This window comes from Mytilus galloprovincialis, chromosome 3 (assembly GCF_965363235.1).
Source record: "Mytilus galloprovincialis chromosome 3, xbMytGall1.hap1.1, whole genome shotgun sequence".
Classification (NCBI taxonomy): Eukaryota; Metazoa; Mollusca; class Bivalvia; order Mytilida; family Mytilidae; genus Mytilus; species Mytilus galloprovincialis.
Window position 1 is genome coordinate 41,748,862 of NC_134840.1, and position 18,718 is coordinate 41,767,579.

General features: G+C 29.0%; 1 protein-coding gene across 4 annotated transcripts in view; it reads left to right on the forward strand.

Annotated features, from left to right (window-relative positions):
• Positions 1 to 17,042, forward strand: part of LOC143067965 (uncharacterized) — a 37,094-nt gene extending 20,052 nt beyond the window's left edge. For 2 of the 4 annotated variants that reach the window (XM_076241634.1, XM_076241638.1), the window contains exons 2-3: positions 6,555 to 6,730; positions 9,750 to 17,042. In XM_076241634.1, coding sequence (XP_076097749.1) covers positions 6,555 to 6,730; positions 9,750 to 10,459 — 886 coding nt within the window. In that variant the 3' untranslated portion in view covers positions 10,460 to 17,042. Of the gene's footprint in view, positions 1 to 2,595; positions 2,744 to 2,808; positions 2,947 to 6,554; positions 6,731 to 9,749 lie in introns of those variants that run through there. The other 2 variants (XM_076241636.1, XM_076241637.1) reach the window with 2 other exon arrangements.
• The last annotated feature ends 1,676 nt before the right edge of the window (positions 17,043 to 18,718 follow it).

Below are 18,718 nucleotides of genomic sequence, written 5' to 3' on the forward strand. Positions count from 1 at the left end.
ATCTTAATATCTGTATACATTTTGGTAATGATTGAAAATTTCATTTTTGAGGTATTGAGTATTTTGTAAAAAAGGGGGAGGGGGTTTTACATGTCGCGCCATATCTCAAAAACCATTTATGATTATTGCTTAAATCTTTACACATGTCTTTGTTATATTAATCTTAAGATCTGTATACTTTTTGGTGATGATTCAAAATTTCATTTTTAAGTTATTGAGTATTTTGTAAAAAAGGGGGAGGTTTTTTTTACATGTTGTGTCGTATCTCAAAAAAAAATTTATGATAATTGCTTAAAACTTTACACAAGTCTGTGGTATATTACTCTTTTATGTACATTATGTAAACATGTGTATAGGTAGAGGCAGGGGTGTCTTGCTTTCCATTGTATAAAGCACCCTATATTTTTAGATTTTAGTTGTGTACAGTGAATCTTATAAACAAATATTGATAGGGCCTAGATATTTTTACCTTTTAATTACGGGGCGCCGAATGGGACTCTTGTGATTTTGTACTCGAAATTCAATTTTGTACGGACAAAAGTGAGTTTTGTTAAACAAAAATGAGTTCAGTTTAACAAAATTTGTAGCATACTACAAATTTAAAATTTTGTCATACAAAATTATCTTTCAGTGGACAAAATTCGTTTTTGTAACACAGACTTTACTTTTGTTACCTAATTTGAAAATTGGGCGACAAATGTCAATTTTGTATGCAAATTAGTTTAGTTTGGATTCTGTGAACTAATTTGCATACAAAATCGACTTTTGTGACACAAAATTGACAAAATTGAATTTTGTCTTATAAAAATTGACTTTTGTCAGAAAAAATTGACAAAATTGAATTTTGTCTCACAAAAGTCAATTTTGTCTCACAAAAGTCAATTTTGTCTCACTAAAGTCAAATTTGTCTCACAAAAGTCAATTTTGTGTTCACGTTCACAAAATTGAATTTTGTCATCACTAAATTGAATTTTGTCGTCACAAAATTGACAAAATTGAATTTTGTCTCACAAAATTGAAGTTTGTTTCACAAAAGTCTATTTTGTCCCACAAAAGTAAATTTTGTCTCACAAAAGTAAATTTTGTCTCACAAAAGTCAATTTTGTCTCACAAAAGTCAATTTTGTCTCACTAAAATCAATTTTGTCTCACAAAATTCAATCTTGTCTCACACAATTGACTTTTGTGTTTTAATTTCCATATCAGAAAAGACATGTGGTATGCAAATAAGTTTATTTTTGCATACCTTTTTGACAAAATTGACTTTTGTCATGACAAAAATGAAATTCTCATAAAACAAGTCTGTATCACATAGTTTTGTAAGACAAAAATGATTTTGTTATGACAGAATTGAATTTTGTACAAAACCACAAGAGTCCCATTCAGCGCCCCGTATTAATTGCGTAAATTATTTTATCTGTCCTTAAATATTTTACTGAGATTTTATCCGTGTACAGTGAATCTAAATTTTTAAAGTTATTTGGGGAAAATTTTAAGTGTATAAATTTTAATCAACTCCAGTCTGGATAATATCCGTTGAGGAGGTGTTCCATAATTGGAAGGATATACATATAGAAGAAGAAGAAGAAGAAGAAGAAGAAGAAGAAGACGAAGAATCTAAAGATGTGTATGTCCTGTATACATTTTGGTGATGATTCAAAATTTTTTTTTTGAGTTATTGAGTATTTTGTAAAACAGGGGAGGGTTTTTTACATGTCGCGCCGTATCTCAAAAATAATTTATGATTATCGCTTAAAACTTTACACACTTCTGTGTTATATTAATCTAAAGATCTGTATACTGGCTATACTTCTTGGTGATGATTCAAAATTTTATTTTTCAGTTCTTGAGTATTTTGTATAACAGGGGAGGGTTCTTTTTACATGTCACGCCGTATCTCAAAAATAAGTTTTGATTATTGCTTAAAACTTTACACACTTCTTTGTTATTATAATCTAAAGATCTGTATACTTCTTCGTTTTGATTCAAAATTTTGTTTTAATGATATTTAGTTAAAAAAAAAAAAAAAAAAAAAACAGGGTGGGGGGTTTCACATGGCCCGCCTTGTCTCTAAAATAATGTATGGTTAATATTGCTTTAAACTTTCTCAGAAACTATTTATGATTATTGCCTAAAACTTCCACACAAGACATCGGGCGTATCATGCGCTCATGGCACAGCTGTTTATTTAAGGTTCAGATTCCGAAATCAAGTCTACTTTATTTTCAAATGACTGACATGCACATGGGAACATTATATCTAATATATATATATATGTTCCTACAAACACACATTGTATTGTTGTCCAGTCCTAAAAAGGATCCAGATTTCTAAATTCAAAAAAAAAAATGATTTGATAAGAACTTCGCTTCTGACGCAAGTAATTTCTTAATTGTTTGTTTCATTTTAATTGTGTCTTGGTCGTATAAATAGTGTTTATTTAAATATTTCAAAAATATTCCCTTTATTTATATATAATTCAGTTGCAAGTTCTATGATATTAAACTAAAATGTAGGTAAACCCCGTCGGCACCTTTCATGTGTTTCCCGTATTATATTTCCAGGATTACAATCGGAACTCTCCACTTTTAAGATTCATAAAGTATAATGAAATTGCAAAGGAGGCCTAATCAGGGTGGTAACATGGGTAAACAACAAGAAACTTTCGGAAAAGTTATTTAAATCTCGTAAAACAGCACAAAAACAATATGAAGTTCTTATATGGGATATTATTCAAATGTTTGGTAAGTTTACAGACATTCAACGGAGTTTCCACAGCTTTATTGACGTTTTCTCGAGTTGTGATTAGTGGGTCATTTTGGGACTTCAATGGTCTGTCGCAACTCGTCTTTTATTTCTAGGATAACACAAATAATATAGAGGTCAAATATATATTATTTGTCTTCTTCATAATGTTAAAATATGTTCATATTCTTCCACAATAAAGGTATGATTAATGTTTATTGTTGATCGATTCATGTTGATATTATACGCTTAAAAAGTTTTAAAGTTCAGTAAGTGTGATAACAGAAGGGTTATGTGTACATGTATTTATAGAATTGAGTGTCACATTAATCATAAATTGGTAGCAATGATTGCTGTAAAATAATCTATTATAATAATTAAAAAATGTAATAATTTAGACAAGTGGTCTATTATTATTCCTAAATGTATATTGGGCAAAAAATATTTACAAAATGTAAATCCACATTGACATCATTGTGATACAGGATCATACAGTTTTAAGTTGGAAATGGAGTTTGAATAAAAAAATATTGTTCTATAATTATGACTCAATTATGTACAACATGTTGAGTGAATGCATTTAATTTTTTTAAATAATAATGAAAATATGACAATAATTTCTGAATATACTATTACAACTGTACAATGTAGTCTGTTAAAACAAAATATCTAGATTATCTGGCATCTTATAATATCGAACAATTTGAAAATTATATATGTACCTATAATCAATTTGACATGTATGTATAACAAATGTAATTGAAATCATGTTCTGGTAGTTGTTCAATAACCATGATAACAGAGGCTGAATTACTTTAGGGTTTCCCCTTTTGTTGGAAAAAAAATTCTGTTGATTATTTGAAGAATCACTGGAGCAGGCCCCTAGCTAGCGTGTATACATTTTAAATGGCTTTGCTTTGCTTTTGAAACAATTAATCTTGAAGGAACTTATGTACACTTTTTTAGCTCACCTGGCATGCCTGGTCCAAATGGCCAAGTCAGCTTTTCTCATCATTTGGCGTCCGTTGTTGTCGTGAACTTTTTACATTTTGAACTTCTTCTAGAGAACCACTGAATGGAATGAAACCAAACATGGCACGAATGTTCCTCATGAGGTGCTGATCAAGTGTTGTTACTTTGTAGCCGATCCATCATCCAAGATGGCCACCAGCGGGGGACTCAGTTTAACATAGGACCTTATGGGAAATGCATACAAATGGCTTCTTTTAAAGAACCACTGAATGGAATGAAACCAAACATAGCATGAATGCTCCTTATGAGGTGCTGACCAAGTGTTGTTACTTTGTAGCCGATCCATCTTCCAAGATGGCCACCAGCAGGGGACTTAGCTTAACATAGGACCCTATGGGAAATTACAAATGACTTCTTTTAGAGAACTATTGAATGGAATGAAATCAAACATAGTATGAATGTTCCTTATGAGATGCTGACCAAATGTTGTTACTTTGTAACCGATCCAACATCCAAGATTGCCGCCAGTTGGGGGACTTAGTTTAACATAGGACCCTATGGGAAATGCATACAAATGACTTCTTTTAGAGAACCACTGAATGGAACAAAACCAAACATAGCATGAATTTTCCTTATGAGGTGCTGACCAAGTGTTGTTACATGTACTTTGTAGCTGATCCATCTTCCAAGATGGCCGCCAGCAGGGGACTTAGTTTAACATAGGACCCTATGGGAAATGCATACAAAAGTCTTCTTCTAGAGAACTACTGAATGGAATGAAACCAAACATAGCATGGGTGTTCCTTTCTTTATGAGGTGCTGGCCAAGTGTTGTTACTTTGTAGCCAGATTTTATCTTTTTTTTATATGATTTCAAAAACCCAAGTAGAATCAGATGAGCGATACAGGCTCTTGAGAGCCTCTAGTTTTATACATTAACCCTTTCATGCCTGTATTTAAAACAAATTTCAATGGAGGAAAGGGTTAAAAACAACAATTTGGTTAGGAATCATGAAATATTAAAGAAATCTACTTTATGACCAGGACAAGGCAGATTTGATTTGAATTCTATTTTTTATTTTTAGTTATTTGTAAATACATTTGTACTAGGGAACCAAAACAAGGATAACCAAAGGGAGGGATCATAAAAACATGTAATAAAAAAGTGTAAAAAGGAAAAAAAAAACCAATCTACATGTATTATTTAAATGTTCATAACATGTTTATAAGATGGAAAAATGTTTTGTTTTCATGAGGACTGCTATATTTCATTTTTTGTTCATCTTAGTTGTGAGAATTTTGATATTTTTTAAATCACATGTTTTGACAAGAGGACCATAGTTGGCAACTACAAGCATAAACATGTATATATATATATATGCTTTAAAAATGCAGGCAACTGATAAGCTATATCTTTTAGGCAACATCTTGTTTGAAATATTATTTTATTTTTACAAAAACTTTCATTGACTCCTATTCTCATAATTCTAAGATTGAAATTGCTACTGAAAATATTTTTTGCTTGATTCAAAGATAAATTAGCAAAGTCAATATTAATTTACACGAAACAATGCTTGTATCCTAAACACTGTCTAAAATGTTACGGTATCTTTAATATTTGATTTGCTGTGACAAATCAAAATGTTGAGACTTAGTAAATAGTTCTGTTCTGTGGTTCAATTATAGTTCTGGAAGATAATAGCATAAACATATTGAAAGTTTGTGCCAGTACAAAAGAATGTTTTTTTAATTTATAATAAGTTCTTGTTGAAAAAGGGTGACGACAAAAAAATGGAGTCTTATAGAATAATATATAAAATTGTCACAAGGTTTTGTTACAAAAAAATCAAAGACTCAAAATGTACCAATAAAAAAGATTCTTTTTGTTTTGAATCATTTTAATTTTTAGTGATGTTTATCTCGTTAAATTTCCAATATGCATTTAAATCAAACTTGAGAGTTTTACAAAATAGCACAACAATACACAAAGGTGCAGTCTTTCAGATCCAAGTAGATAAGTCTTATTATTTTTTCATGTTTTTCCTTCTGTGATTAATAAGTGTGACTTTTGTTTATGTAAATAGTAGTATAATTATTATACAATGATAATTTATAAACATTTATTTTTATGGTTTTATCTGTAAAATATTACATATGTAACATCAACTTATTTGACTGCCTTAATTGAATTCCTTTGACTGGAGTTGTTTCCCTTTTATTAAAATTTTTGAATTTGTGTAGAACCTTTTACATGTTTGAAGGAACTGGCATGGTGTTTAGAATATGCAGCTTAAAAAATCATAAACATGTTAGATTTAGTCAACAATTAGAAAATAAATGGCAGGAATATAGCTTGGAATGTTGACTTTCAACTTTCCTCTACTTCTCTGACCCAAAATTGTATATGGATGGCATTGTATAACTGTTTACATACAACCTTATACAATCTTATAGAAAAGTGAATATTTCTAACTATAGAGTGCTGTAACTATAGAGTGCTGTAACTATAGAGTGCTGCAAAACATGTAACTGTAGACTGTCAACATCCCCAGCATGACAAAAGGGCAAGCATTTCTTCCCAAAAAAACAACCTTTAATTTATAAGTAAGGACAGTTTTATCCAACTTAAACTACCGGTAGAATCATCCTATTCTGGTCTAGTTCATAACTGTATCCTAAATGTACATTAATGTAACCTTTTTGATTTTTTACGAAATAACACCTATCCTTGCTGATTTGTTTGATTGAATGATGAAAATGAATATCACTTTCATGACTTTTTCAGGAACTTAAAAAAGAAAAGAAATTATTTATTATAAATTTTGTACTTTTTCTTCAGACCCAGAATGTATATTAACATGATGGACTTCAGTAATGATAGAGACGCCTTACTTAATTATTATCAAGACCTTTTAGTAAATAATCAGATCAGTGCCTGTAAAAGACGTAAGCTGTCAGACTCAGACCCAGGAGCTAATGACTTATTGTCAGAGGAAACAAGAAACAGAGAGATTTGTAAGTTTATTTTAAACAATGTTAACAAATATATTTGTTCTGACATTGTTTATTGATTATTAGGTGCATAATAAAAAAAAAGGGACACTATTAACCATAAAAAATATTGTTTAGCGCTGCACAATTGATCCGACAGTCATATCTATGCTTTAGATATAAAGTTTCCAAAGACAGATATGTAAAAATATATTGGGTCATCAAAACAAAAATGATGCCAAAAAGAGAATGTCAAGTCTGTGATCTTAGTTTTATTGGTGACAGTTGTGTCACCCAAGCAGTTTCTACTTGTATATAATGTGCCTGTTGCATAAGAAAGATATACAACTGCTATCAGCAACCAAATATAAATCTAAGAACATGATAAAGAGTCTGTAAGTGAAATTTTCCTTTAAACCTGATTTTAAGTGCACATATTTTGAAATATGAGAGTGAGTGTAAAGAGATTATTTATCAATTAAAATTCTTTTAAATAAACTTTTATGTCCACGATAAATTGAAAAGTTTGATTCAAAATGTATCATTAAAATATAAATCAGACATAGTACATTCTACATGGTTTTTTCACAACTTGACAAAAATTCAAGTTAAAGGAAGAAGTTTTTTGTTTCAATGATATTTAATGAGGAAATTAATGCACTAGTCATTTTAAATAATCTGCAGATTTTAAGCGAAAAGAAAAGCTAATTGTAGAATTTTCAGTTTCCTTATTAGATATTTTGCGCCAATTGAAATAAATTTAAAAATGTATGTCATAGGAAATAATTCTTTATAAATGTCTTTTCACTATTTTTTTTTATAGGTGAATTAATTTTTAGAAGTTATTAATTGATTACATTAACAGAAAAGGTTTTCCACTTCCTTTTCAATTGATTTTCTGCATTTCTGGGACTTTGTAGCTATGTGTATATCCAATCATTCTACTTGTGTACATTTAATACACTATACACATATTATATATATCTATAATGGAAAACTTCCCTTTTCAGGCATTTAAATCATGTACCTTGACCTATTTAAATGTATAGAATAAACTATTGTATATAGATAATAGGCACTCACTTGATAAAGAATTTCTTAGTTAAATTGAACACAATTGTAAATTACATATAAAGAAATCTATCAGCATCAAATATATTAGAGTTACATTTTTAATGTATTCAGTTTATTAGACACTTTCTTGAAATGAAAAGTTTTATTTTCTTAGATACCACTTGACTAGCTTGACATCGGGTGTATGTTAAGTGATGACTAAGACCTGATTTAAATATTTGAGGCCATGTATGGTTTAATTTTACATAAATACGTGCTTAGTATAAATGAGTCAAAGTATTTAACTCAATGTGTTCATTCATGGCAAACATGCATTCAACAAGTATCTCATAGAATTAGTATCTTATGCTGTGTTTAAATATCATGAATTCATACAGTTGATGCAGGTCTTAATAAATGGTCTTTAATTTTAGACTTTAAATATGTACATGTTAATTGTAGTTCATTATGAATGTTTTGGCAAATTTTCAAGTTTTGTTGATCTTAATTTTGCAACCTGACCCTTTTTGTTTTTAAATGGATTGATAAACATAGGAACAATAGATCCATGTCATTGTACTTCACACATGATTATTTTTTTAAACCTGACAAAAGTAACTTGTTTATTATATTTTTCCTATGATATTGAACATACATGAAAGACATTGCTTGAATTTTTATTATTTTTACTTTAATTTACTAGAATAGAAGGTTGATGATTTGTTTTTTAATTACATAAGAAAATTTAATCTGAATAAAGGTAAAGAATATTAGAATTTAAATCTAAGCATTTAGAAATTCAATTTAATAAGTCAATCACAATATGATATAATATTACCAATCTATAGTTCTATTATTTATTTTAAACAACTTGTTTATGGTAGAAGTCAGTTAATTTTTGGCACTCTTTTGATGTTAAATTTTCTTAATTGTTACTGTATTTTAAAGTTTTTGAACATTTTCTATATGCTTAATTTTCTAATCAATGTCTGTATTAGTAACATATCAAAACTTCAGTAGTGTTATATAATGATCATTAACCTAAATATTGATAGGGAAACTATTGCAAATGATCCTTCTGTGAACACATATATAGTCATAGAATATTGTCAAGATTATGTTTGGATTGAGAAAAAATGCCAATGTAAGGGTCCAAATTTTGTCATTACAACATTAGCTCTTATTAATTGTTATTAAACACTTGTATTCTGTTGAGGATTTAATTTTGTGTTTCCTCTTCGAATTTTATCCAAAAAACTAGTTCTTCTATGAATATTAATGAAGCCATTGTATTTCAAATTATAGTAGAATGTTGGGATAGTTTGGGTTTAATTAAAAAGAAAAAGTTTTTTTAACAGGACCTTTTCACTTAAAAAGCTCTAATAGTTTGTTTTTTTAGTTGTTTTTTTTTTTACAATATTTGGAATGTAAAAGGGGGATTAAGTAATGAACAATAATCCTGTGAATATTCTGAATTGAAAGACAATTTTGGTTAACAGGTTGTTTATGAAACAGAATGATAATAAAGTCAATCAAGTTTTTTCTTTTCCATACAAATAATATCACAAACTGGAGAGGAGAACATACCACTGGGACAATCAAAAACTATAAGTAAAAACAACAACAGACAATATCAAAGGCAATAAGATAAGAGCCAAAAACCCTACACAGATAATGACCAATGCTAACCTGACTAGATATTTTGGTGACCTTAGGTTCTCTAAAGAGTAAACAGTCTGCACTTCACTAACTAGTAGCAACTGAAATGTAATTATTTATGGCAAGTTTTAAGTTTGAAAAAACATGCACATGTATGCCTCATTTTGTATTATCACAATAAAGAAAAAGAGGACATGATTGTTTATTGAGCAATATCTTATTACATGGGAGATGTAAATTGAAATGAATTTCAATTTTGCCACATGTATTACATGAACCTTAACTTCAATTAATTTTTCAACTGTAATAATATTTGCTTTTCTGTTTTTAGCTTTGGACTCCCCATCTTCTACATCCTCAACGGCAAGCAGTGAACAGGGAAGTGATTCAGATATCCCACCATTGAAAGATGTTACAAAAGAAAAGGTCAATAGTATTCCAACTCATATACCAGAAGAAACCAAAGTAGTCGATGCAGACCTACCTCAACAAAGTGGGCCAGAACAAGGTTCCTATGAATGTCCACAGTGTGAGAAGAGCTTTGCTTACATGGGTAACCTCAAACGCCATATCAAAATGCACCATGGAGAGTACAGGCCATTCAAGTGTAACCTGTGTACTAAAAGATTTTGGGGAAATGACAGTCTAGAGCAACATTTCAAACGTGTCCATACTCAGGAAAGGCCATATGCATGTGCACATTGTGAAAAGAAGTATTCTGTATGCTATGACTTACAGAAACATGTACGTGCAGTCCATGGAAAGGATATTGATTGGGAAGGAGATATACCATCAAGGCCAGACACAGAAGTCCAAGGTACACACAAAGTCACTGGGATCAAAACAGTTCATCTAGAGCAGCTCAATTACAAATGCAAGTTTTGTAGTAGAGGCTTTGCTACAGTTAATGGACTTGGAGTGCACCTTAAAATGCATTTTAGGTGTAAAATCTGCCTTAAAGGCTTTAACACTGAAGATTCATTGAAAATCCACATGAAAAAAGCTCATGATATGGGTTTGAACCAAGAATATGTATTGTAGATGATAAAAATAACAAAATTCTGTACCTTTCTTCTCTTGCCGAAAATATTCATAGTTTTTGTTTTCAAAAAGGTTTATTACTTTTTAGTGCTGCCATAGTGCTCCTGTTTTCACAAAAATGAAATCTAAGAAATTAAAATGTGATATAAATTCAATAAAACCTATCAAATTATCTATTTTTTATAGAAATGTATCCATGGAAGCAATAAATTTATGTATAAAAGAGTTAATTTGAAAATTTCATCAGTATTATTTACAATCCAAAGTCCCAATTTTTATAATATCACCCATTTGTAAATATGTAATTGTCATTTTTTTAAATGTCAGGTCTTTGCTAAAATTTCATTCATTTTGTATTAAATTGTTAGCAATCAGCATTCTTCAGAAGTATTTCAATTGTTTGTGTTGAAGCAGAAGTATATTGAAGCTTATATTAATATAGTTTTATTTAGTATTGGCATAATATGACAAGCTTATTGGGCTTCCATTTTATTTTTTATACAAAAGCCAAACTTAAATAAATGCTTGAACTTTTATCATTTTAAACCAATTGTTAGTGTGTTTTACTGTCAATAATAAGGCACCAGTGTTGCATTGTTGTTGATGTCTTCTGTTTGTTTATATTATATTTTTTAAATAGAAATCCATGTTTTATATATTGTATAAGAAGATGGACATGTAACAGTTTGGTTATTATAGTTTATGAACTTTACTGTTTGTTTATTCTCTCATTGTTAATGAATTGTTCATGTATATCTTCTTTCACCAAAAATTCTATTATTCTTATGTTTTCAAGTTTTGTTGACATTCCAAATATGTAAATAATTTGTTCATTTATTAATTTATCTTTCTTCATATATTTTTATCTGTTTTCACAATTCAGAAGGTCTTTCAGACCTGCTGGCACAATTATGAAGATTTGATACACCTTATCCAAATCGTATTTAATCATAGAACATCAATGGTGTTCCTATAATATTTTAGATAAGAAAGGAACAATTATTCATGTGTAAAGATAAGTGACTGTTTAATGCATAATTGGAAATGTTCTTGAGGAGTATTCTATGACATTACGGAAAATACAGTTGGTTCTATTCAAACAACAAACATGTCCTTTATTTGCTAAGATGAGTAACTATACAATAATAATAATAAGATATTATTTGCAACCTATTTTCCATATTGGGTTTAATTTTCAGATACAAACGTATTGAACTGGTATATATTTTATAAGGAAATATTGGATACAGAACTCACACTAATGCATTTTCCCTAAAAGTAAGCTTAAGTAAAACTCTTTAAGTTACTATAGGAACAGTTTAAATATGGTATAATTGCAATCTTTTAAGTGAAAAAGGGTCTAATAACAACATAAAAGTCATTTGAGTTCAGTCTTGCACAAATTGAATTTTACCCTTTAACTGAATAAATTGGTAATTGAAAACAGTTTGAAAAAATATGCAGAAAATTGTCTGTTTCATTGTTTGTATTTACGTTAATATGCATCTTTTTCTGACAAATATACCCTGTTCACAATGCAACAAAAATGATTTAAGTTTGGTAAGACATTGAATACAGTTTGTGTTCACTCATATTCCAGATTTAATGTTTATAAGATGTACATGTGTACTCATCAGATCAATTATTACTACTTTCAAGAGATTATCTGTTACAAAAATTCAATTAAATCGGACATAAATCTTGAATTAAGGTCACTGCGACCTGTAAATTTGGATGAACCAAAGCATGTGGACGCAAACAGGGTACCATTTAGATGAGAATTTGATAAATATTGTACATCAGATTTATTATATTTGTGAACAGGGTTTAAGATTGCTTGTTTGCAAATTGACATATATGTTACATGTAGGAGATAGATTTGGGGGCATCAGTGTGTACATGTTACAATTTTATAGCTTTAATCTTATTATGTTTATGAAGTTTTTTGTTTGTAAACTTTATTATTTCTGTTAATTAATTTATAAATATCCAGGTAGTAATTGTTTTACAATTAAAATGCGGTTTTATTTTTTCTGCTCTTTGTTTGGATTGTTGTCTCTTTGACACATTAACAGTTTCCATTCTCAATTTTTATTATTGAAAGATAATGAATAAGTTATGTAAAAATTAAACAATGTAATTGCTGCAATGACTTTTAAAATTTTGATATCCATTAATTAGCTGTATGCATGAATGAGTTTAACCTTTATTGAATATAACAGTATTTTGTAATTGATTTTTTTCTGAAGTACAAATTTAAAAAAATTGGAGTGAGAGAAAAAACTGCCAACTATGTTTTGTTATTGTGAAGTAATATGATACTGTAGCCTGTAAGATGTGTATTCATGGATAACAAAGAAGAGATATTGTTGATGGAAAGAAAAGAGGGGGCATTTTTTTTTATCTCTTTGTTATTTTTACACATACTGGCATATGGTTTGATTTGACTTGCACTGTGGGCAAGATGTAGTTTTAAATATAACAGGTATTTTTAACTAACAATCCATTTAATTTATTAAAGGAAAATTGTAGGGGGCATTTAAACATACAGTTACTCCTAATTTATATTGAGTTTATATGTACAAGCATTACTATTACTTTTATGTATTCAGATATTTATTACAAATATATTACAAATGAGTTATAATAGAACAAGATACATGTAAGGTCAAAATTTGGAATCAATGATGGTTTAAATTTGGGAACCTAACGCTTAAGTAATCTCATATAAATAAAACTTATCTGGCCCAAACACTGTAACATCAAAGAAACATATTTTAGGTACAGACACCTATTTTAGATGGTTTAGGTAAACAAGAAATAAAAATGCTGGCATTTAAGTAGTGGGAAACATATCCCTCATTGTAGATATGCTTGTTATAATGCTTACTTCATAAATAATATGTTACTTGCAGGAAAATAAATTCAATTACCAAATATTGGCTGCCTGATTTAAATACCAGAGGACTTAATTAGAAGTCTCTACCTGGGTCTGTTGGAATGTATAAATTTATTAAAACAATAGTTCTGTAGAGGAACAGAGGATATGTGCATTTGAAAAGACTTGTTTTGAGTTAATTCAATGATTTTCTACCTTTTTGAATAAATACATTTGTAACATATATAACTTTTAACCTTTAATTGATAATCATTTGAATTTTTATTATAGATTATGATGAAACTTTAATTCTTATTCAGTTGTCTAGGATGCGTCTTTTTTCAAACAACACAAAAACAAAAGAATCAGTGTACTTTGGCCATCACTAGATAAAATATTTCCTTAACAATTAACATGATACCAAACATTTAAACTTTAAAGAAATTTATGTACTGCACATGTACAATCATGCTGGCACTATTTATATGACTTGCTTTAATATCATTCAAAATCTTATGACAGAAACTTATGTAATTTGTTAATTGTATTTTTTTCATGAATTAACATATTTTTCAGTTGATTGTAAATAGTATATTTTCATAAGAATAACAGAAGTAGATGTAAAAAATGATTTACAAGAATTTTGATTGAGTTATCTGCTGGGCATTAGAGTGTGATTTTGTTATGATTTGTTAGACAGAAAGTATGTTAATCCAATTTTAATTAAATTTACTAGAGAAATATATGTTTTTTTATTAATATACTGATAGTTTTATTATGATGTGTAAATAACAAAGTTATATAGTTGATGTAAAATTTCTTTTAGAAAAAAAAGTAAGACTCAATAAAAGCAACGAAGGCACAGTATATAAAAGATGTAATTCAATCACAACGATGTATTTTAAATACAATTTATTTTTGATAATTTTTATATTCATATTGTGTATTTGAGGCTCTCCATACCTTCCAACAATTTAAAGATTGAATTAAAGCATGGATTCCTGAGTCCTGGTATTTAACCACAAAGCAATTAACTTCTGTAGACAGTTTTTTTCACAAGTAGCTTTTTCAAATAATCTGAATAATTCAAGATGACAAAATGGCCAAGTAGGTTTCAGTTGTTGAAATTATACTATTTTTAAAATCAGTGCTCACCGCTGTAATTATTTTTTTATTGTTAAACATTCAGTTAAAAAGGTTTATTAATTCTTTAGATATAGAACATTTTGCATGCATCATTTGCACAAAAGCACTAAGTATCGAGGATAATTCCACTCATAAAGGCTTGTTTTACTGCCAAACAATAGTTCATTACGAATTACAATTTAACTCCATGTTAGTGCTTTAATTTATTTTCAAAATAACTTGATCATTTTTGCAGTTGTGTAATGATAAGATATTGGCATTACCAGCGGTCTGTAGATACAATGTTTTCATTTGACAATTTTGTTTTAGATGATCAAATCTTTATCTTTAAACATGTTTGCAACTTTCCCCTTTATGACATGATATTTTCATTCTACTGTGCCCAACATAGCTATTTATCAATTATTATTTTTAGACTACAATAAATATTTGAAGGTACATTTGATTTCAAAAGATTTTGTTGAAGATAATATTTGTAAGATATAATTCACTAGGAATATAAAATTTAACAGAGATTTAACAAAAATTGTAATAAATTATAAGTCTGAAATTTGATATTGAAAAGATTTCATGAAATAATTTGTAATATAAAATATAATGAAAAAAACTATCCTGATTTTGTGCATTGAGTTGACAAAATAACTTGTTAACATAACAAACAAAACTATCTTCTTTTAGTGGGTCTTTATTTCATTTTAACTATATTGTAAATTATAATGTAATTTCAAATTAAATTCAATCTAGGTCATAAAATTAAATTCAGTAAAATTCAGTAAAACCTGCTCATGTTAAATTTGGGTAAAAATATCAATGATTACAAAATTGGGAAAGCTTGACTTGATTTGTTGATAGATTCATATCCTTTTTCTTTAGCTTTTTTTGGGTATTTATATTAAATGAATAAAGCAGTATAATAATGCAATGTAACATTCACAAGGAAATGGGTTGTGAATGTTATTTAAAGGTTGTGCTAAGAGAGAGCATATTTGATTTTTTTGGTCCAAGGTTTTGATTCATTATCTGTTAAAGAAATACAATATATAGTTAAAAATACGAATTGAAATGTGTTGTAAATAATATTTAGTATGCAGTTGTGAAAAAAGTAAGCTATAACTCATTAGTATCTATGAAATACAAGGAGAATACATCAGACAGTCTCTTTTTTATTCCTATTTTTAATAAATACAAGTACACACCCGTGATATCGCGGGTCCGTGACTGAATTAGAGTATATAACTATGACTAAGCCTTATTTTAGTAATTAGTATTGTCATCTGATAAAGTCATGTCGATTATAAGATACAAAGTTTTCTCTGCTTTCAAATCTTTCTGTTTGAACCCGTCGACCTGGAACTTATCAATTATTGGTAATATTAATTATTTGGAAAACAAAAGGTCCTGGCTATCCAGGAATGGAGTATTTTTTTTTTAATCAACAGCATTGTCCTATATTAGTTATCTTAGAAAGTCTTGCTGGTTGCTGAATAAAACTACAATAGGGAACAATTTGACAATGATTGAATTTAGTAGTATCAGCCCTTTGATTATGACCCGTGTATATAGCAAAATCCTAAATACACCGTTTGGTGGTGCGCCTGTCAAATGCGGAACGTACAGATAAGGTAATAGCTAACAGGTGAATATACTATTGGTATCGGTATCGGATTCGACCCGGAACTTGTTAATTATTGGCAATATTAATTATGTGGAAAACAAAAGGGTCTGGAGTGGTGTAATTTTTAATCTACACCATTGTCCTATATTAGTTATATATAGAGTTGAATTCTTTGATTTGTCGTTTTTACCCGATGACGGCTGACAAATTGGACATTGTAATTTTAGTATTATAGATTGTAATTTTGAAATTCTTTTGAAATAAGAAATAAAATGCAAAAGACAATGTTATTCATATAAGGCCACTCTTGTGATATAATTTGTATTACTTAGCACATTCCATTGACTTAATTGTCTAAAGACTATAATTGTAAATAAATAATTAACACTTTGCTTTTATGGTGTCATAAACCATGATTGAAATGAACGCAGTTTTATAAGAACAATCAACATGTTTATCCCACCAACAAGGAGTTTTATGTACTTAATAATTCAATCATCAAACCATTTTATTTTAAACTCTGATATTTTTTATATGCATGGGTTAACCTTATAATTAACATTTAGAAAGCTAAGTGTCACATAAAACACACTGAAATGTATTTCTTATTTATTATTATCTTTTTGGCCAACATGATATGCATTCAACATGAATATCAGAAATCAGAAAATCAAAATTGGAAGGCTACAAATCAAGCCACAGTAATTGTTTTTAGATCCCATCTAATGATATTTATATATTTGTGCATGTATAGGGTTGACAATTAGCAAATGTTAGCAGGCTTCCATTTGATAGATACTCTAATACATTACACATTTTTCCAAATATTTTCTATGCAATTTATAAGTTGTAGATTTTATCCATTATATATTTATTAAGAAATGCACATTATATAGTTTGATATCAACATCATTTTATAACATTAATAAAACTTTTTAAAATAATTTTGTTTTGTTATGTACTCTGGCCTATCAGAAAACACATATTTTCCATATATGGTAACATTTAGCAGACACTTTTTTGGTCAAGTTGAATTCTGAAAAGAGAATGTAAGTTTTTCACATGCTTGGTCTCAGTCTCAAGATTGAAGTATATGACTAAATTTACCAGATATAACAAGGACAATTTGCTTTTAATATAAGAAAGCCAATAACTACCATTTGAGATGAACTCATCATAGAACCTTGAGTACCCTAAATTACGAATATTTTGATAAATGCAGCCAAGGTAATCTATTCCTTAGTATTTCGAAAAAAAACTAAGTTTTGTAAATAGTTTATTTATATTTATGACCATATCAATGATAATTTAAGTCAACACAGAAGTGCCGACTACTGGACTGGTGATACAATTGTGGAGGAAACATATATACTAGTAATATATATCAGAAAATGACATAGATAACATATATCTCAATGAATTAGTTTCGAACGGATACACAATATGTGATAAAAATGCTTAAAAACGATGTGTCAAATCCTCAAGTATAGCTACACCACAAATGTATGTCTAAATATTTCCCTGTTCCTCATTCTTTGTTATTTAGATGGACAGGTTCATTGTAGATACTTGTTGAATCATTGTATTGAGAAGTTATCTTTTAAATGTGAAGGACTAATTTTTTCAGGAATATGTTTACATTACCTTATCATTTTCCTATCTAAAGGGTGGTAAATGAGTCAACTCTGGGACAAAATAAATGTTACAAATTAAGCTTTGTTGTACTAATATACAAAAGTAAAGTATGATACCATTCCGTAGGTAATACGACTTAAAACTTTAAAACTAGTTATTAGGGATAGGTCCTAACACCACTCTTATGTTCCTCTTCAGTACTTTTCATATCACAAATAGTAAATGTATCAAATACAATTGAAGAACGAACATTAAAATTTAGGTCAGGGTTTCTTCACAAATTCACATGCATGTATACAAGGAAACGCTTACATTGTCACGCCACAACCCCCCCCCCACCACGGACGACTTGCTGCTCTTTAAATCATGCAATTAGTCCAGTTTTTATGTGACCGCAAAAATTGAAAAAAATTTGGTCGTTTATTGGTATGACGTTGGCGTCGTCGTCGTCCGAAGACATTTGTTTTTCCCACTATAACTTTAGTATAAGTAAATAGACATCTTTGAAATTTAAAAAACAAGGTTTATGACCATAAAAGGAAGGTTGGGATTGATTTTGGGAGTTTTTTTCCCAACAGTTTAGGAATTAGGGGCCAAAAGGGTCCAAAATTAAACTTTGTTTGATTTCGTCAAAAAATAAATTATTGGGGTTCTTTGATATGCCAAATCTAACCGTGTATTTAGATTCTTAATTTTTGGTCCTGTTTTCAAATTGGTCTACATTAAGGTCCAAAGGGTCCAAAATTAAACTTAGTTTGATTTTAACAAAAAATGAATTCTTGGGGTTCTTTGATATGCTGAATCTAAACATGTACTTAGATTTTTGATTCTGGGCCCAGTTTTCAAGTTGGTCCAAATCGGGGTCCAAAATTAAACTTTGTTTGATTTCAACAAAAATTGAATACATGGGGTTCTTCAATATGCTGAATCTAACCATGTATAAAGATTTTTAATATTTGGGCCCGGTTATCAAATTGGTCCACAT